Source organism: Chionomys nivalis, chromosome 8 (genome assembly GCF_950005125.1).
Source record: "Chionomys nivalis chromosome 8, mChiNiv1.1, whole genome shotgun sequence".
In the NCBI taxonomy this organism is placed as follows: Eukaryota; Metazoa; Chordata; class Mammalia; order Rodentia; family Cricetidae; genus Chionomys; species Chionomys nivalis.
The window spans coordinates 54,785,171-54,809,884 of record NC_080093.1 but is presented as its reverse complement, the minus strand read 5'-3'; the positions used below and the strand labels follow the sequence as shown (position 1 = coordinate 54,809,884).

Below are 24,714 nucleotides of genomic sequence, written 5' to 3'. Positions count from 1 at the left end.
TAGGTTTGGAGTCCCTCTAGTGCCTGACCCCTGCCTCTTTATAACCCTCTGGTTTGACCTGTCCTTACCCAACTGTTGAAAGGTTATGATTTGTACTAAGCCCTGCCCTCAGTGTAGCCCTACCCAGTAAGCCCTTACTGACGAGACACACATGAGACCACAGAACATCCTTTCTCCACTGCCCAGTCCTATGTACCTCTGAATACCTCTCACCCAAACCAGCTTGCACTGGGCCTAAAGCCCTCTATGACCCTGGTCCTGAGGTCAGGCTCTCATCATCCATAAATATTCTCCAACTTGCATTCTCCTCCACAACTCCAAACTGCCTCCAGACACATGCTCTCCGCTTCATCCACCTCTCTCACTTGCCACTTCCGCTCCCACCAACTCTTCTGTGTCTATCTAATAGGTTCCTTTGAGCAGCCAGCAGCCAGCTGCCATGGCCATGCACTATCCTGACCTATTGTGTTCACTTGTGAGGACTGAGACCCTCTCTCTGTATGCTCAGTCTCAGTCAGTCTCTGTCCACCCCAGTCCAGAGTCCCGGAGGCCACTCTGGCTACATCACTGGAGCCTCCAACCTGCTGCTGTCCGGTTGAAGTTCTTGGGCTGGGAGTGTAGCTCTAGGATGGGGTGCAGTGTAGGAGCAGGCCGGACAGCCTCCTGTAGTTTCCGGGCATTGAAGCGAGGTCGGCACAGAAAAGGCAAGCGACTGAGGCAGGCCGGGGGGTGTCCCCCATCTCCGGGCCCCACAGGGTGACTTCTACGGGACTCAGTCAGTGACATACGGTACAGCACTGTGTCCCACATCCTAGAGGCCCTGGAGGCAGGGGGCTGTGGGACCATGGGGGCTGGCACCTCTGGTTGCATAGACTGCACGCTCAGCTCTGGCTCTGGAAATGCAGGCTGCTCTGCGTCCTCCATCAGTTGCTTCTTCAGGCGTGTCCAACCACTAAGGCAGGGCTTGGGTGCAACTTTGGGAACAGGGCATTGGGGGAGGCCCGAGGGACCTGAAGCTGCTGGAAGGCTGGAGACATGCTTGGGCTCCATGGCAAGACTGGCTGTGGGCAGCTCCTCTAGGTGTTCTGCTTCGGGAGCTGCAGGAGCTGGTGAGGGTCCAGATGAGCGGTAGGTAGGGGCTATGGGCACCACCACTCGAGCACCTGACTCTCTGGATGTTGAGGCCTGAAAACTGGGTGGTGGCCTTGTTACAGGGGGCTCCTCAGGCCCAGGACTGACTGCCTGCACCCCGGTGGGCAGTGGGCGAATATGTGCTACTGGGATGAGAGGCTGGGTATGAGATTTACGCAGGCTTTTATCCCCATCCAGGGCCACCCTGGGGGACTCAGACGTCCCAGTATGCGAGGATGGTGACAGCCGGATATGCACTTGGGTGATGTGGGTACCAGCTGCTGTAGGGGCAGATACATGGGCAAAGCCATTGCGGGGCCAGGAAGTTTCTGGGGTTGGGGCTTCAAGCCTAGGTGGTGCCTTGAAATGAGTTGCCAGAGACCTTTGCTGAGGAAGACTGAAAGAGACAGTGGACTTCTGTAGGGGCGAGGCCACGTGGTGAACAATGGGGATATGTGGTGAGCGGGGCAGGGGGACCACCAAGTGAGGGGCTTCAGCAGGACGCTGGACGGTGGTCTCCAGGTCATGACTGGCCTCACTCACGGGGGACAGGGAGGTACGGAAGGCCCCAGGTGGGGCGAGGGTTGTTCCCACCATCTTCTTCCGAGCGGCTTTTCTCAGTAGCTTCTGAAGTCTCTGGTTGTCTTTTCCAGGTTTGGGCAGCAAGGGTGGTGGGGGCCCATGGGGGGCCTCAGGTCTTGGGCCACATGCTGCCTGGGGTGTCGACACAACTGAAACGAACATCTCTGGTCTGGGGTAGAGGGGAGAAAGAGTGGTCAGGCTGGGCCCCCTCTCCTGCCCACAGGAGGGGCTGCTAGGTGGTTTCATATGCCGAAGTGGGAGAAGGTGCAGAGTCAGCTACTAGAAGCCTTCTTCCCAGGCTCTCCCATATTGCAAGCACCTTCTAGCCTTATGCATTAGTCGCTGTGGGTGCCTTCATCATACCCTGGTTTGGAGGTGAACTTACAGTGGCTCCAGGTCATTTGGTGGGTGACAAAGCCTAGAACCTGCCTTCAGGGATCTGTCCTATATGATAGCCTGCATAAAGCTGGCCTTATCTCCAAGTACCAGCTGGGGCCTAGACCTATAGTAGTACAGGATGGGAACAGAGACCCACTGATGAACTACAAGCAAACTGCCTGTGCCTGGCCAGCTGCCGGACAGTGGTGGAGGGCAGGCTGCCTGCAGACACGTGAGGGCCGCCATGCCGTCGCCAGCGTGACCACAGGCGCGTCCGTGTGCTTTGAGTGGTGAGGGGTGGCAGCCAAAAGGCTCAGGCAAGCTGAGGCTGTATCCTTAGAGGTAGATTAGCAGGAAGACGGGAGCAGTTTTTGCTGAGCTATGCTGAATGGGATATCCCCACAGCCCTCCTGCCAGGGGTGGTCCAGGCCGAGCTGCCTGTCTTGGTTTCTGGGCGCCACATGTTTGCAAGGACACTGACAAATGGCATCTGGGCCAAACTGGAGGCCATCTGGTTTGGGGTGGAAGGAGGCCTATGGCTGCCGCGGTCGGAGCTGACTCTGCTGGAGCAGAAGCAAACACTGGCAGGGGGCTGGGGTGGTCTTCCCACACTTGCTCCAAGCTTCTGAGTTACCTTTAGGAAATTGGGACTTGAAGAATTGGGGCAACTTTGGGTTTGGTTCAAGAGGGCTGCCCCAGTGGGTAGTCAGTATTGCCCCCTGAGCCAGTCTAGGCCCAGAATAGATTTGAGCCTGAGAGCTGGTCTCCCAGGTGACTGACCACTGTCAGCAGGAGCCTCCCCAGATAAGGAGGGGTATGGTAAGGTCTGATGGACACTAGGAAGGTAGGGTCATAGAGAAGGACAGGTTGTGCCACTTCTTCAGCCCCAGCCTAATGCACCCCATACCCTTGCCTATGTTCCCAGGAGAGACTCCAGCCAGAAGCCACTCCCAGCCCTGACCAAGAAGTTGCTTCCCGTTGCCAGTCTGGACTGCTCTTGAGCCTCCAACAACCCAGCTGCCACTCCCCTCTCCTTTCGCTCCTGGACCCTCCATCTTCTATGCCCTCTTACTCTTCGATCAACCCCCCCCCCAACTCTGCCTTTCACCATCAGCTAAAGGGACCACTCCCTAGAGGAGCCAGGAGCTCCCAAGGAAGAATGGAGGAGAGAAGGCCAGCATCCCAGTCAGATACAGGGGTACCTGTCCCCATGCTGAATGTTCAGGACTCTGAGTCCCTCTTTTTTGTGTAATAAAGCATCTTGAATGACCCCATGCACTGGCTCTCCTGTGCTCACTAACAGGGAACAAGGTGAATGATGGATGAGTGATAGATGGATGGACAGGTGGATGATGGGTAAGTAGATGGATGGATAGAGTGTAAGTAGATAAATGGATGAATGAGCGGAAGGATAGATAATTTATGGGTAGATAGAGGGACAGATAGATACATGAGTAGCTGACTGGCTGGCTGGGTAGATGGATGGGTAGCTAGAAGGAGACGTGAATGATAAGGGGTGGGTAGATGAATAGTGACAGGTGGGCATGTTGATGGGTAAGTAGTTGAGTGGGTGGGTTGATGGATGGATGAGTAGATGGATAGGTGGGGGAGTAGAAAATGGTGGAAAGAGAAGAAAGGAAGGAATGGAAGTAGAAACTGTGAGAGCTGATTGTGAGGGTGAGTGAATGTATAGTGGCTGACCAAGTGTGTGAATGACCCAGTTGAGCTATGGGATGTTGTCCTTGGGGTCTCCCGCCCCTCACAAGCCTGCCCCTTGGCCTGACTCTAAACCCTATTGCCTCTAGACTCTGGAGATCCTTGACTAATGATGCTCTAAGCTTGACTATGACATCTACCTAGACATTCAGAATCTTGACTTTCTGAAAGCTTCAAACTCAACTGGTGAGGACACATAGCTCTGGAATATTAACGTTCACACAGGTTGATGGCCCCAGCCTGCTCACAGCCTCACCATGATGTAGATGTGGAGCTCTGCTCTGCTCCACGAGAAGCTTTTCCCAGGACACAGGACACTCTCTGCCCTTTCTACTCAGATGAGGAGGTGACCAAGGACAGAAGCTGTTTCAAGGTCCTTAAGGGGACAGGGAGCGATATACTAGTGTAGGACCAGAATGGGCATGTCAAGTGACAGAGGGAAAGTGTTTATTGCACCATGCTCCCCTGACTCACCTCAGGAGGAGAGTGCAAGGTGTGTAAGTACAACTCCGCTAAACCTTGTGTGGGTCTCAGGTATCCCCTGCTATAACACTGCCCACCCTGCCCAAGACACCAGGACACTGCCCTTCCATCTTCCTGCCTGACTCCTGAGGAATCCAATAGCTGGGGTTTCTTCCTCCAGGTCCTGCTCAAAGTGAAGTCCTATGGACCCAGAAGTTCCCTAATACCTGTCGAGCCGATCTGTGTTTTTAGAACCAGAAGGAGCTGTCATGCATAGAGGCAGCTGCTGCCCGGATCACAGCGGCTGAGTCCCAAGTGCCACGTCAGCCAGTCCTATCCTGGGTTTGGCAGAGCTAGCCACAGTGGGTCAACTAGGAGTACTGGGTAAGGCTCAGGGTCCAGGGGCTCTTACACTCCCAGTCTGAATGGCCTCTGAGCACCCCACTATCTTGGAAGTCACCCATATTGGCTACTGGAATCAAAACACTGGAAAGACAGGCCCTTCTCAACCTCCTCTGTCCGCAAGGCTAAGTTCTTCATTCACCAACTTTGAGGGATCCTTCACAACCAGTCTCCTGGGTAGAAGTTCAGCACCCATCCAACAGACTTTGTCCCCCACCTCCACCAAGGTCTCCAGTCCTCTCCCAGATCCCCAGGGAGCCTTTTGCTCTGTCTCCCCTGCTCACCAAGCCCCAGCCAAGCCAAGTAGGACCTGTTGTGTATTACCTGGCGTGTGTTACCTGCTCAAGTCTTTAGTGGCCGGCAGCAACAGGTCCAGCAGTGCCCACTCTATGCTGTCCTGCTGTACCTTGGGCCTGGTCCCCTGAGAAGGAGATGACTGTTACCCAAAATAAGACCTGCCCTGTCTCTCTGACCTCACTGTGAGTGCCTGCCAAAGGCTTCTGAAGTGGGCAGCCACCCTCCCCTGCTGGCCATAAGGAGCCATTACAGAGACAATAGTATACCCTCCTACAGACCTCTAAGGACCCCCATTTCTCTCAGACAAAAGAGCTTCTGGATGCAAGGCTTCAAAAACTACAGACTGGACCAAATCCTTCATGTCTGCTCTCTGTGTTCCTCAACTGAGGAATGTGCTTTGTTTCAGTTAAAACCTGATGAAAGGAAGGCTGGCCTTAGCACAGAAGAGATTTAGAGTCCCCTTGGCACCAGTGTGGGGCTTCATAAACTCTACATGACCTCCAAGGGCAGATTGAACTGGGCATCCATGTTATTTGGAGTTCACTGAACCCTATCTATCCAAGGACATGGATGGCTGTGGAAGGTTGGGGTAGCCCAGCAACTCCAGCTTTGAGGGACCTCTAAGGGGCAGGTGCTTGGAGCAGAGGAGAGCAGGAGAGAGGTCCTGTTCTGTGAGCCAGCAGGCTAAAAGACTGGCTCCACCCTGATGTTGACAACAAGGTGGGTCTTGTGTGTCTCTGCTACTCTATGGCCCATCTCCAACACGTAGGAAGTGGTTGGTGGGTCAATCCCAACCTTCCAGAAACTTGAAGATCCAGCTTGTCTCTAACCCTAGGATGCCAACACATAGGAAGTGGTTGGTGGGTCAATCCCAACCTTCCAGAAACTCGAAGATCCAGCTTGTCTCTAACCCTTGGACGCCAAGAACAGGAGCCCTGTCTGTGTCCCCTGGGGTTCACATTGACTTCTCTCCTGAACTGGACAGATCCATGGGCCTTACCTGTCATGCCCAACCCGTGGGGTCTGGGAGAATTGAGGAAATGAGTAGAAAGTGCCAAGTTGGTCTCTTGCTACTGGGTGCTTTAGTTTCCCTAAAGGCAGGGCTATCCAGGCACACAAGGCCCAGGAGAGGTGTGCATGGTTGGATGGTGCCCCCTGGAGTTTTGAAGAAAGAAAGGCCAGGCACATGGCCAGGCCTGCTCAGAACCAAATAGAGCCTAGGTCTCAACATCTTAGGAAGGAACCCCGAGACCAAAAACAGGCCCAAACATGACCCAGCCTTCCCCAGTCACTGGGGAAGACTGACAACCACCACAGGGTTTTAGGTCATCATTTCTCTTGTTATATGTTCCAATGGTGTCCACTTGAAAAAATAGGCCTGGTTTCTAAGGGGTTTGGTGCAATACAAGCCAAGGATCCAAGGTCCTTCATTCTGTGGGTGTTTTGAGCTCTCTCTGTGATGGAGGCGTAAGGCCGAGCTACAGGGGTGTCACATGGAATTAGACCCTATCTTGAGCAAAGTTTCCACTCCTACAAGCCACCTTGGGCAGAGGAGCAGGGGGCCAAGGAACTTGAAACCCAAGCTCTGATGACCACTCCCCAATACCAGCCTGGCGCAACACAGTCTTGGGCTCCATCTAATCCGTTCCTCCTCCCTCCGTCAGTCCACCAAGCATGTGCCCATTGCCGGGGGGGGGGGGTAGCTAAAAATAGCAACTGGCACCTTTCTAGGACAGTTGGGGACCTTGCCTCCTCCTCCAGGCATGTCTCCTCCATCCTTGCCTCCTTGGGCCTCCTCCTCTAGGGCATTCCTATACTTGGTCAGGGGCCTGCTTGGGCACACCCTCCCCTTCCCCATGCCCCAGCCACCCATCTGCTGGCCAATGGGCTGCCAGGGAAGATCAGATGTCACTATAACATGAGGGGGTGAGGCTGTCGGACAGTGCCTGCTGCTGCTGGTCCTGTCCACAAGGAGCCCCCAGCCTTTCTCAGACTCAACTGCAGGTGGGTATGGATGTGAACAGCTGGCCTAGGAGTGGGTGACTGTGTCAGGGTTTGGGTACCTAACATCTAAGGGGCACTCAAACGGGACCTGGGCCTCATACTGTGTTACGTATTGATGACTAGAAACATGGCGGCTGAGCCTCAGGATGACTGGCGCCAAACCAGAGTAAAAGGACCTGGGAGAAGGGAGGAGGGGAGATGCTGGGGGCCTCAGGGGTAAGGAGCCCTCCTAAGGTAGGATCTAGGGAGAAGTTCAGAGAGTGAGATAAGGATCCACTTAGGGGACATTACCCAGAGCTCTGAGATTGCCTGCTGTGATATAGCAGGGTGGGAGCCTTTCTGGGGCTGTGTAAAAGTGACCTGAGGGAAGGAATGGAATTTCAACTCATTCCTGGAGCCAGAGCTCTGAGCCCTAAGCTACTCTTGCAATTTTGTAGATACGGGCTTATCTCAGGTCATCCTAGGAAAGAAGGCAACGGGAGAGATATCTGGGCCCCCCACCCCAGGACAGATCTTAAGGCTCAGATCAAGGATAGACAAGAGCCAAGCAGAAACAGGACAGAGGGAATGGGAGGGACTGGGCCTAAGCAGATAAGTCTTTTCTGATCTTGCTTATGGCTGGGAGAATAGGTGGTCCCAAGAGACCCTAGCCCTCCAGGCCTCAGCTTTGCTGAAATCTCCAGGTTGGGAACCCTACCTTCCTGAGTGTGAGCTTTCTAGAAGTCCTTGGAAGTCCTTGGAGGAGATAGGACCAGACAAGGTTGATCAGAGGGTACTGGGCCCAAGGCAGGAAGTGATCAGGGTCCCATAGCAAGTGAGTGGCAGGGCCTCCTGCCTCCCTTTGAGTTTTATCACCCTTGAAGAAACGGAGGTTGGCGTGTACCCCCAAGGAGCCTGACCTCACAGGCTATTTTCATAAATCCCTTCTAAGGCCAGAACTCTCCACGGGACAACTGCTTTCCCTCTAGTTGTTGATTGGCCAGCCCTGTCCCATTCCTGCCACCCTACCTCTGCCTCTCCCCAACTTACAGGGATATTGAAATAAGGTGGAGAGATCCAGATCTGCTCAAGTGGGCCTTAGGGAACTCTAGAGGACCAGTAGCCTCAGTTTCCCAACCCGGAGTGAGGGCCACTGCTACCCCACTTTGGAAGGGTGTAAGGCAGCTCTTGCTGGATGCCGGCAAGAGCCAGGAGGGGAGCCAAAATGGCTGGGTTGTTCTCAGTACCCTGCCCCCCTGCCATCTTGGGTTTCAGGACAGAGGAGTCTTGCTAATTTTGATGCCTATTTTTGGACACTTCAGCTGCCACTGGCTCCTTGTAAATGCACAACCCCCCCCCACTCCCCCCTCCCTCTGCTGCTGACAGGTGTGTGGGTCCAGTGGAAACTAGAGGCGGGAGAAGCGAGGTGGGGGTCTCAGTGACACTGCACTACCCCACGGACCTTCCCACCCCACAGAGTGCCCCTGGGGGATACAGAGGGCAGTAAAGGGGGAGTTAGAAGGACTGGTAGGGATCAGAGCAGGATGAGAAGGTTGGTCAGCTCTGGCTGGGTGGCCCATTTATGCTTGATGGACTCTCACACAGAGGCCCGGGGACAAGGCAGGGCTCAACCTTGTGCTTAGCCAAGAACCTCCCAGGTATCTGTGGGTTAATTTTGCAGGAAGTTTCAATAGTTCTGGGAAAGCTAATGTTATCAACAGGGCTTCGAAACAGCTCCCACCTCAGCATTAAGCTGCTGGTGCATTTTTAGCCCCCTCCCTGGGGGCGCCAGAGCTATTGTCTTCAAGTCAGCTGTGTTGTGTTGTTATGAACATTGTTTGTCAGACCTTGAGACGATTTTCTGATACAGTTCTTTGGAGGTTCCCAGGCCCTAGGCACTGCAGGCATGTACAGTGACCAGCTCACAGGAACCATCAAGTTCTCTGCCCTGGTAGCCACCATACCCGAACACGTGTATCCAGTCCCAGACGTAGTGCTAGGAGATCTGAGGTGCTCAGTCCGATCAGCACATGCGTGTCAAATTCAGGCTTCCCAAAGAGAAGTTTCTCAGACCCACCCTGGTGAGTTCAGTCTCCGTGTATTTCAGGAAAAAAGGAGACAAAGAGACTGAACGCTTATGGGCTCTGTGATTTGAAAGGGTACCTCAGAGGGTTTCAGAGAGCACAAAAGAGGACCTAGGGTACCCTAAAAGGAACTTTGACTCTCAAGAAAAACATGAGGCACAGCATGAAGTTTAGGTTCACACAGGAAAGAAGAGCCAGCAACAGAGAATGTACCCTTGGAGCTGGGCTCCGTCATCTTGGGGTGATTCCCTAACCAGAGGCTATCAACTCAGATCAGCAGGGTGTCCCCAGATCCAGAGGGTCCTGTAGCTCTTACCCCTGACCTGAGAAAGAACTTTGCATGAAAATCCTGTAGAGGAGACATCTGTCCAGAGTGGGATGTATAAACCTCCCAATCGTCCAACAGTTAGAGAGTCTAAGTTCCAGGCTGCAGCCAGGGAAGGAAAAAGGTCAGATCAGAGTCATGGGGAGAAGGACCAATCAGGGGGACCAAGAGGTGACCCTCAATTGTAATCTATACATATCCCCTCTAGGCCCCAATCTCTGAGAACCTGCCTCCTTGTGAGACTTCTAAACCAAGGCAAGTCCTAACTGTCCTGTCTGTTGTCATTCCCTCTCCAGACACAACCCACCGCCACCATGTCTGACGAGGAAACGTGAGTACCCTGCTGTATAGTAGCCTCCCTTGCTGGTGGGATGGGACCCCTGGTACCTGCAGATACCTGCAGAACTGATCAGAAGCTCAAGCTCATCTCACTTTTCTTCTCTCTCTACCCCCTGCCCCACCACCTTGACAGTGAACAAGTTGAGGGTAAGTGTCTTCTCTATTTTCTCTCTCTTTTCTTCCGTCTCTAGATAAAAGAGTCACCGTTGGTGGGGGGTGGGGCTTTGACTATTGACATCACTCATCTCTTGAGGACCCCGTGCCCAAGAGTCCCAGACAAGCTAGATCAGTCATTGGGCTTCAAAGACATCCCTATCCCAAATTGTCTCAGATCTCTGGCATACACTTTTTTCCTGCGGTGTTCACACCTTGACCTCCCCCAACCTATATACCTGCATGTCTGTGATGCCTTGAGGACTCAAGAGGCAGCCTCTCTGTCCTTGTCACCTTTTGTTACTCACATGGCCATAGCAGGACATGACATCTAGAGACATCCTATGTCACCCTCATGGCTGAGACATTTCCTCCTCTAAGGCCACAAAGCCTCTGGTGTGTGTGTGTGTTTGTGTGTGTATAGCTGTGCTCCACATGTTTGTATGTGTAGGCTAGAGGTCAGCTTTGGGTGTCATTTCTCAGAAGTTGTCCACCTTGTTGCTTTTTTTTCCGAGATGAGGGTGGGGAGGTGGAGAGGTTGGGGGGCGCTGAACCTGGAACTTGGTGATTAGCCGAAACTGCCTGGCCAGCAAGCCCCGGGGCTCCTCCTGTCCCTAGAGTGTGTAACCACACTTGGATTTTTATTTGAATACTGACACTCAAGTCCTTATGCTTACATGGCAAGCACTTTGTGGACTGACCACACAGCCTCTTTGGACTGAGGCTCTCAGACCTGATCCTTAGCCAGTAGTGGTACCCAACTATCCAGGGACAGAACAGGCTGGCCCTTCAATTGCCTCACCATCTCCAGTCCCATCTCTGCTAACTGAGCTCCTTTCTTTTGTTCTATTCTAATACAGAACAATACGAAGAAGAAGGTAACTCAGGAAACCACAGGCCTCTCCATGGCCGTCCTTGGGAAGGCCTTCGGGGATCCTCCCTGAGCTGACAATTAACTGTCTACTTCCCTCATCATTAATGCACCATTAACCATCAAATTAATAATTCCATTATTTAATTAATGGTCAATGGTTCGATCATTAATTAAACTATTAACCCTCTATCTCTTCAACTGGTTGATAGATACTCGTTAAGCACTCACACATGTTCTGTGGTCACTGTGTCCATGGTGTGTGAAGTGGGATGTGTTCTGGCCTCTAAAACTCTCAGTTCATTAATAACAGGGGTCCTGGCCCCTGCACTGTAGCCCCTCAGAGCCACTGTGGCTTCTCTTCTCTCTCCCTATCATGTTTGGTCCAAGAGAGCCCAGGAAAGGCCCTGTTCCTAATGTCCTTGTTTGTTCTCTCTCCTACATGCCATCTCTCTGTCACCTTCACTTACCCTCAGAGGAAGCCCAGGAAGAAGGTGAGTTGGCTTAGGACTTGACCCCCATTTGCCCTTGTCCTCTGCCCTAATGGTGAAATTGGTGTAACCTTCATCTTACAGGGCTGTGACCTCAGCCCCTGTTTTTTTTTTTTTTTTTTTTTTTTTTTTTTTTTTTTTGGTTTTTCGAGACAGGGTTTCTCTGTGGCTTTGGAGCCTGTCCTGGAACTAGCTCTGTAGACCAGGCTGGTCTCGAACTCACAGAGATCCGCCTGCCTCTGCCTCCCGAGTGCTGGGATTAAAGGCGTGCGCCACCACCGCCCGGCTTCAGCCCCTGTTTCTAAGGGCCTGCTGTGTGCTCCTTTCTAATCCTATCCTCTCTCCTCCCTGCCACCCTGCACTCCCTGGCATTCCTCGGCTGCAGAAGTCCAGGAGGAAGGTATGAGGATACAGGACTTCTGGTCCCCATGTGGAGCCTAGGGTCTGGCTGGAGCCATGTGGTGTGGGGAAGAGGGCAGGGAAGCAAGGAGGCGCCAGCCAACCAAGGAGCCCCCCATGTGGCCCCACATAACCTACTAACCACGGCCAACGCTTGACCAAAGAGATGAGTACTCCAAAAATCCCCACAAACAACATAAGTGCCCCAATCTCTATCAGATGCTTTCAACGCTAGAGAAGACAGCCTAGTACGGGGGGGGGGGGAGCAGAGACTATAGAGCCAGGTATAGACTGAGTCCCTTTTCCCAGAGAAGTCGGTGAAAGCCCACAGTGGTGACTGAGACCTTTGCTAGGCCAGATTCACTAAGCCAAACATCGGAAGAGCTCAGATCTTAGGAAGAGATGCAGGAGTAGCCAGAGGCCCTGCTATAGGGCCTGATGTGAAGACAGGCCAAGGCCTCCTCCCTAGTCAGTTCCCCTAGCCTGTGTCCCCCATCAACCTGATCACAGTCCCAACTCCCCAACCCTCCTTAGGGGCTATCAGGCAGAGAGGCCCAAGGAATGGGCTTTTGTACCTAGCTCTGGGATGGCAAGAAAAGAGGTGTTTGGAGCAGGCCTTGGTTCTGCTCCCCTTGGGTACCAGAGCCTCCAAGTGGGCTGCAGCTCTAGACTGATCCTGGCTGAGGGCAGACAGGGGGTGGGTAGATGAGGGAAGAAACCAAATGAGACACTGCCCCAAAAGCAAGAGCCAGATTCCCAACCCTCATCTCCGTTTCCCCACTTGTGAGGAAGGACAGATTGGGGGTGAGTTCGGTTTGCCTCAGCCCCTCCTATTCCCAAATTCTGAGTGGGTCCCAGAATCTGGGGTGTGGGGCCAAGGGTGGCAGGACCACCGCTAACTCTAACAGTATCTTGCTCGCTTCCTGCATGTATCCCACCCCTCGGTGACTGGCTGTGTCCTTTTAACCTGGATCCCTTCTCTGACCTCTGACCTCTGACCCGCGGTTTTGCCTCTTGTTCCGTGGCCCTCCTTAGCCCCTGAACCAGGTATGTGACATGACTTCAATGCCATATGACATATGTGGCCATGGGGGTATGTGTGCAGGAGCCAGCCAAAAAGGAACAAGAGGGTGCCGTGTAACTCACTCCATCTCCCCTGTACACCTGTCCCTCCCTCTCCCCCTCTCCCACATGCCCTCCACTCATTCATTCTCTCTCCTCCCTCCCTCTCTTCTCCCCTGGTGCTGCTCCACAGAGGAAGTCCAAGAAGGTAGGTCCAGATCTGCCTCACAGCCATGAAGAGCCTTCCCCTCCTTTCCCTCCCCTCTCCAACTGCCTGCCTCCCACCCCCTTTCCAATGTACCCACCACCACCAACTAAGCCCTGCTGGCCTCTGGACTGAGGACAGAGCAGACTAGGGAAGCTAACCTGATCTGCTGGCCTAGGTGGCTGACAGTGGCAGTCCCAATCACAGTGTTTAAAGGCAAGGAGCAAAAAGACTTTTCTAGCCCTCCATCAGGAAGATTAAGTGGAGCATATGGGCTATCCTGGGTCTACAGAGCTAGCTTTAGGAAAATGGCACTGGAGATCCCCTGGGACTCTTGGGGGCCTCATCAAGATAGGTAGAGCAATGCAAAAAGGTTGGATAGGCAGCCTCCAACCTACCCCAGATATCAAGTCAGAGGGAGGAAAGAAAGGAGGGGTGAGGCTGAAGGGAGGGTGGAGGGGCAAGTGGGGTGAAGCGGAAAGTCAGGCTGAGGCCCAAGGTGGGGATGTCAGAGACCTGGAACAGCCGGGGGCCATGCATGCAAACAGGCAATCAGTCAGATCCCAGCATCCCACCCAGTGCCTGGGCCTGAGCCAGACACACCCATCAAGCAGAACTGACAGGGGTTGTCGGGGGAGGGGGGAGCAACTGTCAACCTAGCAGCAAGGCTGGTTACACTGGGGAAGGGAGGAGGGGCTGAACTCAAGAGGCCCATTTCAGCCCCTCCATTTCATGCTTGCAGGCTCCTGGTGGCTGGGCCTGACAGGAAGTACCTGGATAATGCTAGGAGCGGGATCCAGGATGTTCTCAGGCCACACATCTTAGGTCACCAGGCCTCCCTGGGGCCAGAACTGAGACTGACTGGGACAAATAGACAGGCAGGAGGGTAGGGAGAAAGAGCACAGGGAAACCTTACCTTGCCACTATGCAGCTGCCTCTCAGGCAATTAATTCTAGGGAGCACCCCATCCTTCCCGGTCCCCAGAATCTCATAAGGGGAGCGTGAGTCCACCAACCCCTTAACGTCCTTCCCCAGGCCACTCCCCTAGACCTCATGCAAGAGAGCTCTGCAGGACCCCACTGTTCCCTGGGTCGGGTTAAGCAAGAGTGGCATCAGGCTTATGGGCAGATTTAAGCTACTATTCAGGTAGTGCTGCCACAAGCTTTGGTTGTTAAGTCACCCCGTGTCTTTTGGAGAGGTGAGAAATAGGTGTTCCAGAAGAGCACTGGTCAGAACCTGCAGGCAAGACCCCCACCCAAACCTTAGATGGGGCCTGCTGGCTACTGGCCAAGTGCAGAGTTGCTGGGAGTCCCAGATGCTTCCCCTGCCAGGTCTCACTGTGTTCCGGGCAGACAGAGTGCACAAATGGCAGTGGCTTTGCGTCTGCCTAGCGGTAGAACAGGGGCTACAGGACCGTGCACGGAAGGGCGAGGCTGAGCAGCTGCAGGCCCTGACCAGGGTCAACACCAGTCCCAACCTCTGCAGGAGTGGGGCACACTCAGGAAGCAGCCCTTCCTCAGGACAACCAGCTTAGACGAGGTTCTGAAGAAGAGAGGCCCCACCGAGACTCATGGGAAAAAGCCTCTCAGGGGTCAGAGGGCAGGTTCCCAGGATCAGGAGACCCTATCCTAAGGGCTGAACCTGTCAAAACTCACAGATATAAATGAGCCAAAAATATTTTCTTGATTCTCAGGCAGGCTCTATGAACAAAGACTTTTATGAAGGGTTTGAAATAAAGCGACTGTCAAAACCATAGTATGTGCCCAAGTAGAAGTATATACGTGTTGGAAAGTAATGGCAGGTTCCGTGACAGCTGGAAGGGAGAACAGCCTCAGGATTTCCCAGGGCTAAACCTAGATCCCATCACTGTGTGCATATTGGGCAAGACAGGTCCCCATGCTCTCTACTCACAGCCCAGCCTCCTTGCCCAGCATGCACAAAGCCCTGAGTTCAAATCCCAGGACTGCATAAACAAGGTGTGGCAGAACATACCAGTCATCACAGCACTTGGGAGGTAGAGGCAGGAGGAGGAAGAGTCCAAAGTCATCCTTAGCTATATTGAGAGTTAGAGGCCAACCTGGACAGCAAGGATCCACAGAGGGGACTAAGCCTTGGGGAAGGTGTAGGAGCTTCCCTGCCACCCTCAAGCACGGGGCCCTGTGCGTGCCTGCCTCCGCTGTTCATGTGGCCACTGCTGCTGTGTGGCCTCTGCACTTCTGCAGCTGCGCGGCTTTTTTCTTGCATGTGCGCTTGTGCCCACGCCATGAAGATGCTGTCACCGAGGAGGAGCAGGAGGAGGATGAGGAAGGTAAGGCCTGCCAGCCGCTGTTGCAGCCCCTTGCTCCACCTGCACAGGACTCTGGTTCTGCCTGTGTGAGGCGAGAGGAGCCATTAGTCCAGTGTCTATATTGCTCACTCTCCAGCCCTTTCACTCCATCTGTCCACATGTCTGTCTGTCTTCCTTTTTCCTCTGGCATGGAACCTCAAGATGCTGAGGCTTTATGTGCATCCGCCACGGAGTTAGAGGGCCAGGGCCAAGCATCTGCCCACTCAGAGGCAGTTAGTTGGTCAGTGGAGATAAACCAGCATCCCAAATGCTTCCCAGATTTTCCAGAAATCTGACCTCTAGGCCTCTTTTCTTCCTACCTTTCCCACTCTTCCAGTCCTCTGGGGACACCTATGCCTTCCTGTGGGTTTATCCCTTCATCCCCGCACCCTAAGTCCTTCTTAGAGCCCATGGGGAATTTCACAGGCTTCCTGCTTCTGAATAGTTGAGGAGTCTGGGTGGGCTGAGTAGAAGTCCCCAGCCTGGTGGTTCCTGTGGCAGGAAAGACCATCCTATCTTACCTGATTTCTCTTTCTTTCTCTCCCCATGCTGGCTGACATGACTAGAGGAGAAACCAAGACCCAAGTAAGTGGGGGATTCAGGCAGTGCTATGGGGGTGCCAGAACAGGGCAGGAGGAGAGGCCTGGAACTGTTTTAAAAGAAAAGTCCGAATGGCAGAAGATAATAGAGACTAAAGTTGCGAGTAGGAAGGAATAAAAAGGCATTAGGCTGGTCTTCCCCATCAGCCAGTGCAGTCAAGGAGGCCGCTGGACACAGACTAAGGCTCAGAAGTAGGACTGAAGGGGTCACGTATCTTCCATGCCTGGCTATGCTGGGAGATTACCCAGGTCTCCAGATATTAAAAAAAAAAAAATGGACTTGAGGGGTGAGGATTTCCTGCTTGAGGTGAAAACCCTCTCTGGATTGACCTGATCCCAAAAGGGGCTGAGACCCCCCGGGAGGCGCCCTGCAGAGGTTTTTACCCTGGCCTTGCTTGCTCACTTGTGAGTGCACCAGGGGGTAGCTGAACCCAGGATCTTGGACTTGGAAGTCCACAACCCTCCATATACAGCCCCCTTTTGTCCCTTTAAGCCTCTCTGTCTGTTCCACACTACAGCAGGTTGAACTTTTGGCTCCTGCCCCTTGTTCCCTCCCCATCCTTGAGAGAAGGGTAGAAGCTGAGTGAAGAGTGTGACTGGCCCACACTCCTCCCTTGAATGCTGTTTTAAATCAACTTCACATAAAGTAATGCAGAACTGTGAGATAGTTTCTCATCTTAGAAAAATTATTTATGTTCTCAATATGAAAATAAAACACCTCATTAAGAAAATTTGGAAAATACATAAAAGTCAAATGAAGAGGGGAAAATATCCATCCATAATTCTCCCCCCACCCACCAGCCAGACTGTGGAAGGCACCAGAGAGGGGAAAAAGGTCTTTATTTCTTCCTGCTCTTTTTCTACACGAAGTTCTTGGAAAATAAAGATCTTGACTATGTTTTTTTAAGCACGGGACTGTCTATACAGTCTTGAATTCTGTTTTTAAAAAAATTTAGCACTATTCATAAGTATTTTTCCATGTTTTTACATAGTCTTCTTAAATATTTTGAATGGCCACATAATATTCCATCAATTGGACAAACCATAATTTTCCTAACCATTCCCCGATCACAGGCTTCCCCCAATATTTTACAATCATAAATAACACTGGTTGGAAAGCATTTTCCATCTTGAGGGCTGTTTGCCTAGGCCACATTCCCAGAACTGGAATTACTGGGTCAAAGAAGACCAATGCTCTGAAGACTTTGACATTCACTGCCAAGCTGCTTTCCACCAGGGCCCAGCCAAGGCGGTCTCCTAAGTGGGCTGTGAGCAGTCTTGTGTCCCACACCCTCCGCGCCCAAAGGCGGGAACGGGTGTCTGCCCCTCACCCATTGATGAGCGGCCAACCACATCTCATGGTTGCCTTACATTCCTCCGATGGCACCACCACGAACTGTCCATGTTTGTCAACTGGTCGTCTTTCTTTGCGAGTCAGTCAGTGGCTTGTGCCCCTTGCTCGTTTTTCTCATGGGCGACACGTCTCCATGTTTGCTTAATCGCCCGTTCACTCAGGGATATAAATCTTCTCTGTATTTGCTGAAAAGTTGTTTTTTTTTTCAGTCTGGTTTTTTCCCCTCTGCATTTCGATTTTTGCTCTTTTTCTCCCCCCCACCCCACATACATAAGTTTTTCATTTGCACAACATCATCTGTACAGCTTTCCCTTGGAGGGAACTTTGGGGCTTCAGAGCTTAGAAAAATCCCTTCCCTCTCCAGGTTTTGATCGCTATTCAGCTCCCCTTTCTTCTGTGGCCTGCTTCTAAAAGCCGTGGTTGTCTGGGCTCCCTGCTCCATCTGGAATGTGTTGGCAGGAGGAGGGGGTCGCACAGCCAGCGGGCTGGGGGTTCCTTTTCCCCTTACAGGCGCTCCTTCATTTGGGCGCCCAGAAAGAAAGATTAAAAGAGTGTCCAGAGCCACAAGACAGGTCTCACCCCAGAAGCTGATGCCAGTCACTGCCCCGGGAGGGCTCATAGTGGCCACCCTGCCTTCTGCCAGGGCTTAATTACATTTGTTTATGTGCCTGAGAAAGGCAGCATGAAGCAGTGAACGAAACAGAGGTGACAAAAACAGGGTGACGCCTTCTAGGAAGGGACAAACTACTCCTGGAACATGGGTTAGAAACCCAAGAACAAAGAGCCAGGCAAACCTGCTCTAGCAGAGACATGCTCTGTTGGGTGCCAGGGTGCAAGAAAGAAGAGGAGGCCAGCCTAGATTCGAGGCTGGCTGGCCTCTGCTGTGGGAAGGTTCCAGTTGTCCCTGCTTATGAAACAACTTCTGTGTCTCTTCCCCAGACTCACTGCTCCTAAGATCCCAGAAGGGGAGAAAGTAGACTTCGATGTAAGTGTATGGGGCCCAGAACACCCTCATCCCAAGCTCCAGTCTTTGAACTTTAGGCTAGGCTTCAGGTCATATCTTCCCAAGCAGCCAGAAGCAAGGTAGCCCATCCACAGGACCATAATTCGCTCATAGACCCAAGGAAACAGAGATCCCTTCCCTTCTCCTCCATGCATTCTTGTACCCGCCCATCCATCCACTCATCCACCTAGCCTTTCCCTCAACCGTCTCTCTTTTCATCCACACCTTCATATATCCGTTTATCTGTTCAAACACCCATCCATGTATGCAGCAAGTCAGTCTCACAATCTCCTCTGTGTTTGACCCAAGAGGACGTCTCTGAGGATGAAAGAGTCAAGTCTGAGACAGGTCACCTCAAGGATGGTACTGGCTTCACGATGAGTCAGGACCTGGATCTCTCCACAGGAAGAGCGTTATCTCAACCCTGGGCTGTCCAGACTGGGTCACTCTGGGTCTCAGGAAGACTGCAGCTGTAGAGACTTGGTAGAAAGCTTCCTTAGCTGCAGATGGGTCTCAGGCTGGCCAGGAAGGGTAGGAACTTTTCTCTCTGCCCCCCCCCCCAAGGATATCCAGAAAAAGCGTCAGAACAAGGACCTCATGGAGCTCCAGGCCCTCATCGACAGCCACTTTGAAGCTAGAAAGAAAGAGGAAGAAGAGCTGATTGCACTCAAGGAGAGAATTGTGAGTTTGCAGCCCTGGCAGGGTGCTTCTGCAGTGACTGGGCCTGGCAGGGCAGGGCTGACGATTTTGCCCTCTTGGCTTCAGGAGAAGCGTCGTGCAGAGAGGGCTGAGCAGCAGAGGATCCGCGCTGAGAAGGAGCGGGAACGCCAGAACAGACTGGCGGTAAGGACTATGTCATCCTGCTGCCTCCAGCCTGTGTAGCCAGGGAAGCAGATGATCTTAGGGCTTCCTCTCACTGTGGCCCTCTGTTGGGCCAACAACCAGAGCCACTGGGTTAATGCTTCCTACTCTACAGAGCCCCCCCTCCCCTGCCGAAGAGCAACCTCTTTCTAGAAATTGCTAAGTCCAAAACTAGTCTTTGAAGCCTGCTCAAAGGGCATCCCTTGAAGATCTTGGGGATGGGGTCTCCGCAGGAGGAGAAGGCCAGAAGAGAGGAGGAAGATGCCAAGAGGAGAGCCGAGGATGACATGAAGAAGAAAAAGGCTCTGTCCTCCATGGGTGCCAACTACAGCAGCTACCTGGCCAAGGTAAGGAACATGCTCAGAGCCCTGAAGGTGGCCTTCAAGTGAGGCTGGTGTTTGGGTCAGGTACCTCCTGAGACTGGGCTTCTCACCACCTCTCCCCTCCCCAGGCTGACCAGAAGAGAGGCAAGAAGCAGACAGCCAGGGAGATGAAGAAGAAGATTCTTGCAGAGAGACGCAAGCCTCTGAACATCGACCATCTCAGTGATGACAAGCTGAGGTAGAGTGGCCCTCCCAGATGGCACTGGGCCCTTCCCCAGAAGAATCAAGTCACAACTCTCTGTGGTGGCTGGAGGAGGAAGTGGGGTCTTAGGCCCTGCCTCTCTGACGTCATCCTATCAAACCTCCTCTTTTCCATCTTCCAGGGACAAGGCCAAGGAACTCTGGGATACCCTGTACCAACTGGAGACTGACAAATTTGAGTTTGGGGAGAAGCTAAAACGCCAGAAATACGATGTGAGTCTAGCCATCTCTGGTTCTTGGGCCTACAAGGTCTCACTCTCCTGGAGGGTCAGCTGTCTCCCCATAACCCAGTTATACTCCGGTCTGCCTTCACCTTGAGACCTGGCTCCACTGCCCAGCGGGGATCCACCTCTAGAGCCTGTCCTTCAGGGGAGGCACTTGAGCTATCAGCCTGACCTACATCTGAATTGGCCAACGGTGTAGCTAGAACTAGTATGCGTTCTCAAACTGCTGAAGTTCCCATGACATATTCAGGGTAGGCAAGCAGGCAGGCAGGGTGACTTACACCCTCACCTGAAACTGGAAAAGGGAGTTTAATACTGTGTCTCCTCTGGGGGTCTGAGAATCTGGAATGGTGTTACAACACTCATGGGTATGAGGGAGAGGTAAGGGGAGAGACAGGGCAGGACCCTGGGGGACGAGTTAGAAGCCAAGCTTGGTCCTGCTCACCATGGATGAGGCCCCTGTCCTGGTTTCTCCACTGTGCTTTACTGCAAATGCAAACACCTTAGTCTCACTGGCATAGTTGTACTGTCTTCCCCACTTGTCCCCCCAGTGCCAGGTAAAGGGAGAGGCGAGAACTCATGCAGGGGCATCTCCCACAATCATCACGATAGGCAATCCAGCCGGGTGGTGGTGGCGCACGCCTTTAATCCCAGCACTCGGGAGGCAGAGGCAGGCGGATCTCTGGGAGTTTGAGGCCAGCCTGGTCTACAAGAGCTAGTTCTGGGACAGGCACCAAAGCTACAGAGAGAGACCCTATCTCGAAAAACCAAAAAAAAAAAAAAAAAAAAAAAAAAAAAAAAAAAAAAAGATAGGCAATCCACAAGCTCTGGCTCCTTCTTGCAACCTCTAGGTTGATGAAATGGGTCTTATATTCTCAACTTTGAAGAGCCTTGGTCTCCATACCTTAATTATTGGCCATTTCTAGAAAGATACTCATCCCTTAGCTACCCCGGGAGCTAGCTCAGAGAAGATTCCACCAAGCAGAGACCAGACCACTCTTCTCAGCAACAATACTAAGTCAGGAACCCATAGCCTCCAGATATACTCTGCCCATGTCTGGTCTCCTGGGTTTGCAGAGCCTGGTTGTCCATTAAAAGACTGGCCCCACTTTTATCAGGGCCTTGAAGCCTCAACTGCCCACCCAACCTGGTAACCATCTTGATTTTTCTAGATCATGACTGTCCGGGCCAGAGTGGAGATGCTGGCCAAGTTGTGAGTAGGCAGAGCCAGGCTTGTGGGTGTGCAATGCTCAGCTAGCCTCTCGCATGGCAAAGATCTGGGATTTTGAGGACACTGGTGGCAAAGAGCCTTTTCCTTCTGCCACAGCTCCTCTCTCCTGACCTCAGCTGGTGGCTACGAGGCCGGCCGATGCCCTTGTTGGCAGATGAGAAAGGAAGGATCTTGCCTTCCCAGAGCTCCACTTGGGGCCAGGGCCTCTAGGCCATCAAATCAGGAGCAGGCACTGTGGGTCAAGGAGCAGGAAGGTGGGGATCAGGAGTCAGAGGTGGAACTTTGGGAGGTCTGGAGGCCTCAGCTCCACCTTGTCCCTTGCCCTACCTGCATCCTGCCACAGCCACAAGGTAAGTGGCCAGTCGGGAGCTGCTGTGTGTGGTAGCTAGAGAGAGCAAGTCAAGACGCAGCCTGAGGACAAAGCAACAGTGTCTTCTCACAAAGAAACCACGAGACAGTAAGGAAAATGGCACAGGAGACTGTCCCTGCCATGAGGATACAGTGGAGAGGCCACGGTTGTCCAGTCCTGTGGTAAAGACTTGTGTCCCCTGGCCAGTGCCCTGCTGGGCTTCCCAGGTCCCTGTCACAGTAAGTCACCTGTGTTGTTACAGATCACTACTCTCAGGAGCCGCATTGACCAAGCCCAGAAGCAGTAAGTAACCCAGCCTGTTCTCGCTCTGTGCTGGACCCAGAGTCCCCAGGACCAGCCACCTGCAACCCTACCTAGGGCCTAGACATTTTAGCAGTTGGTCCCTGAACAAGGGCTCTTGGTGGCTGGCCCTTAGCAGAGCAATAACAAGACTAACAGGGCCCTGGGACCCAATGGTTCCTTCCTCTTCTGCATGCAGGAGGTGCCAGATGGGGTTTGTTAGTGATACCTTCCAACTCTATGATATGCTGGCCAGCAGGAAGCCTGTAACAGGATGTGGTAATGAAAACCTACAATCCCAATACCTCTCCAGAGTTGGGAGCAGGATCAGGCATTCAAGACCAGCCTGGGCTACATAAAACCCTATCTTAGCTAACAACAACCAAAAGAAAGGAGTGGGGAGTAGGGATATAGTTCAGTTGATAGAGTGCTTGCCCAGCATATGCAAGGCTCTTAGTTAGACCCCAGTACCTAAGCTTGAGCACATCCATAAATCCCAGCATTGTGGGAGGATGTAGAAGCAGGAGGATCAAGAGGTTCAAGATCAGTTGAAGAGTAATTTCTAAGGCTAACTTGGGATATTTAAGATGGAGAGAGAGAGAGAGAGAGACAGAGAGAGAGAGAGAGAGACAGAGAGAGAGAGAGAGAGAGACAGAGAGAGAACTGACTCCACAGGAGGGTAACCCCTCCATTCAAGACATTAGGTCCCACAGGATTCCAGGGCCTGTTGCTATAGTGACCCCTCACCAGGTTCTGAGTTTGATAATTCTTAGGCTGGACATGGGGTTGTCACACTTCAAGGACAGAATCAAGGGGGGCTTCTTAGATTTCCTGTTTCTTGGGAATTTTCTCCTTCCTTCCACACATCCATGATGCTCAGGGAAAGATGGGTGCTCCTCCAGGGAAGAGGCTGTTGGCTTGCATCTCTATTGGGTGGGCTGGAGGGTCGTGGCAGGCTAATTTGACGAGATGCCACGGGCATGTGAATGTGTGTGCACACATGTTAGGATGCTCAGGAAGGTCTGTGAGGACACAGCATTGCCAGCCCACGGTCCCACTGGGTTAACTTCAGAGCTCACACACTTTTAGCCTCTGGTCAGCCTAGACCTTCACACAGTGCTCATCCTGCTTCCAACTTGTTGGGGTGCAAATGACCTCAGCTAATAGGGTCCCAAGTCCTTTGGAACAGGTACCCTTAGCTGCCATCAGAAAGGCACAGGCCTTTCAAAAACAATAATGTCTGAAGCTAGGGTGGCATGGGTCTGTCTGCAGTATTCCCCCTGGCCAAGGCAGGAGAAGAGAAGGTGAGCCCAGGTAACCAGCTAACCCTGTCCTAACCACACTAGTGTCCAGGACCTGTCAGGCCCTCTGCAGGTGAGTCAGTTCCTACTGCTCAGGTTGGAACGAGGTGTGTGCAGTGGAGGTGGGGGCAACAGCTTGGGGAGACAGGAGCCAAAGGTCTCCAGTGGCTGGTTGGACACTCTGACCCTTAAGCGCAACTTGCTTCCCATTTGCAGCAGCAAGAAGGCTGGTGCTACAGCCAAGGGCAAAGTCGGCGGGCGCTGGAAGTAAAGGAGCCGAGTGGTGCACTGCAGCAGAGACGTTCTACCCTGACTCCTGCCAGCTCTGCACCCTCCAACCCTCACGGCCAGGCTTCCTCTGGAACTCAGGGCCCATCCTGCCTCAATGCCCTCACCTTCCGGGGTCTCGGAATAAAGTTATCAGACTCCCCTCTACTGTGTATATGCTGTCATGTATAAGGGGCCTGAGGTGGGTGGGAGGTGGTGATGCAGGACAGGAGCACTATGGGAGCATACCCCAGTACGGCCCTGGAAGACTCCGGGTACCTTCCTGCTGCTAACAACCATGGCTCAACTGCACAGGATGCTTTGCTCTAATGTGCCTCCAGAACTTGCTGTTTCTATCAGAGGCTTTTCACTTCTAGGGCACCCCTTTTGTCCCCAGCACCAGGGCCCTCCATGTTAGAAGGCTGCCTGGGCAGCCCAAAGCACTGTTTAAAGAAGAAACAGCCCAGCCTTGGGAGGGCTAGGGAGGAAGGCTGGCTGCCTGGAGACGTTGCAGACACCCCGAAAGGGGGGAGGCGAGGGGGAGCTCCAGCTAGCACATCAAGGGGGGAGAGGAATGCAGGAAAGCACGTTTCCCACGAGGGAGCAAGCTCGGCAAACAGCGTTCTCCTATATTACAGGGAACACAGAACACAACTGTGCAATAAATTTGAAAGTCCTGACCAAATAGAATTATGGAAAATATAAATCACAGAAATTGGATCAAGACGCGGAGCCCTGCACAGCGAGGTATTCATAGAGGAAGGGGCTTATGCACAAACACCTCCAGGAAGACTGGGGAGGCAGGGCAGCCGCAGCCAGTGCCCTGAATGAAAGACAGGGAGTGTAGTCAGCCTTTACCAGCCCCCTGAGGGCAACATAAACCCCCTCAGAGAGCACATGTACCCCAAGAGAGAGCAGTGAGGGCTCCATCTGTGCACACACCCTAATACACACAGTGATATAGACTCCATCTTGTGTGCACCCCAACACACAGTGCTACAGACTCCATCTCTGTGTGCACCCCAACACACACAGTGCTACAGACTCCATCTCTGTGCACACCCCAACACACACAGTGGCACAGACTCCATCTCTGTGTGTACCCCAACACACACAGTGATACAGATTCCATCTCTGTGTGCACCCCAACACACACAGTGGTACAGACTCCGTCTCTATGTGCACCCTCACAGAGAGTGGTGGAGACCCCACGTGTGTGCACTCCAGTACACATTGCTGTGGTTCCTTTGGGAAACACACGCATGCACGGACACACACGCACTCACATTTGCACTAAGTGTGCAAATTTATTAAATTTACTAATTTACCAAAGGGATATAAGCACACTGTATGATGATGCAGCTGGATGCTCTATGCCCAGTACACAGTATTAAAGAAAAAAATTGTTCAGTGGCCCTGACTGCAGTCCAGTGGA

General features: G+C 52.8%; 3 protein-coding genes and 1 long non-coding RNA gene across 10 annotated transcripts in view; 3 read left to right on the top strand and 1 right to left on the bottom strand.

Moving 5' to 3' along the window:
* The window catches only part of Lsp1 (lymphocyte specific protein 1), a 34,227-nt gene extending 30,868 nt beyond the window's left edge, over positions 1 to 3,359 (top strand). For all 4 annotated transcript variants that reach the window (XM_057778985.1, XM_057778982.1, XM_057778983.1 and 1 more), the window contains one exon: positions 3,017 to 3,359. The gene's annotated coding sequence lies outside the window, so the exon portion shown is untranslated. The remainder of the gene's footprint in view (positions 1 to 3,016) is intronic.
* Prr33 (proline rich 33) lies at positions 146 to 5,079 on the bottom strand. 2 transcript variants are annotated; one of them, XM_057778981.1, is made up of 2 exons: positions 4,996 to 5,079; positions 146 to 1,882 (listed from the first exon to the last, which is right to left on the bottom strand). In XM_057778981.1, exon 2 carries the CDS (start codon positions 1,873 to 1,875, stop codon positions 565 to 567), a length of 1,311 nt encoding a protein of 436 aa, XP_057634964.1. In that variant the 5' UTR covers positions 1,876 to 1,882; positions 4,996 to 5,079; the 3' UTR covers positions 146 to 564. The 2 variants fall into 2 exon arrangements, with proteins under 2 accessions (XP_057634964.1, XP_057634963.1); XM_057778980.1 differs by having other exon boundaries at positions 5,010 to 5,079.
* Positions 5,080 to 6,884: 1,805 nt separating this feature from the next.
* LOC130880743 (uncharacterized) lies at positions 6,885 to 9,871 on the top strand. The gene is made up of 3 exons (XR_009057621.1): positions 6,885 to 6,972; positions 9,657 to 9,691; positions 9,833 to 9,871. It is a non-coding gene; the product is annotated as an uncharacterized LOC130880743 (long non-coding RNA).
* A 2,765-nt stretch (positions 9,872 to 12,636) lies between these two features.
* On the top strand, positions 12,637 to 23,447 carry Tnnt3 (troponin T3, fast skeletal type). 3 transcript variants are annotated; one of them, XM_057779931.1, is made up of 11 exons: positions 12,637 to 12,660; positions 12,869 to 12,883; positions 15,773 to 15,791; positions 18,099 to 18,144; positions 18,727 to 18,843; positions 18,928 to 19,005; positions 19,257 to 19,370; positions 19,475 to 19,584; positions 19,730 to 19,820; positions 21,004 to 21,044; positions 23,229 to 23,447. In XM_057779931.1, exons 5-11 carry the CDS (start codon positions 18,760 to 18,762, stop codon positions 23,281 to 23,283), a joined length of 573 nt encoding a protein of 190 aa, XP_057635914.1. In that variant the 5' UTR covers positions 12,637 to 12,660; positions 12,869 to 12,883; positions 15,773 to 15,791; positions 18,099 to 18,144; positions 18,727 to 18,759; the 3' UTR covers positions 23,284 to 23,447. The 3 variants fall into 3 exon arrangements, with proteins under 3 accessions (XP_057635914.1, XP_057635915.1, XP_057635913.1); XM_057779932.1 differs by lacking the exon at positions 12,869 to 12,883 and having other exon boundaries at positions 12,643 to 12,660; XM_057779930.1 differs by lacking the exons at positions 12,637 to 12,660; positions 21,004 to 21,044 and adding an exon at positions 21,674 to 21,714.
* Positions 23,448 to 24,714: the final 1,267 nt, after the last annotated feature.

Bases quoted from the DNA above. Each gene is read 5' to 3' on its own strand.
- Prr33 (XM_057778981.1), bottom strand. From the start codon at position 1,875: ATGTTCGTTTCAGTTGTGTCGACACCCCAGGCAGCATGTGGCCCAAGA.
- Tnnt3 (XM_057779931.1), top strand. From the start codon at position 18,760: ATGGAGCTCCAGGCCCTCATCGACAGCCACTTTGAAGCTAGAAAGAAA. The intron at 18,844-18,927 runs GTGAGTTTGCAG...TCTTGGCTTCAG, and splicing joins TTGCACTCAAGGAGAGAATT to GAGAAGCGTCGTGCAGAGAG. The intron at 21,045-23,228 runs GTGAGTAGGCAG...TCCCATTTGCAG, and splicing joins GTGGAGATGCTGGCCAAGTT to CAGCAAGAAGGCTGGTGCTA.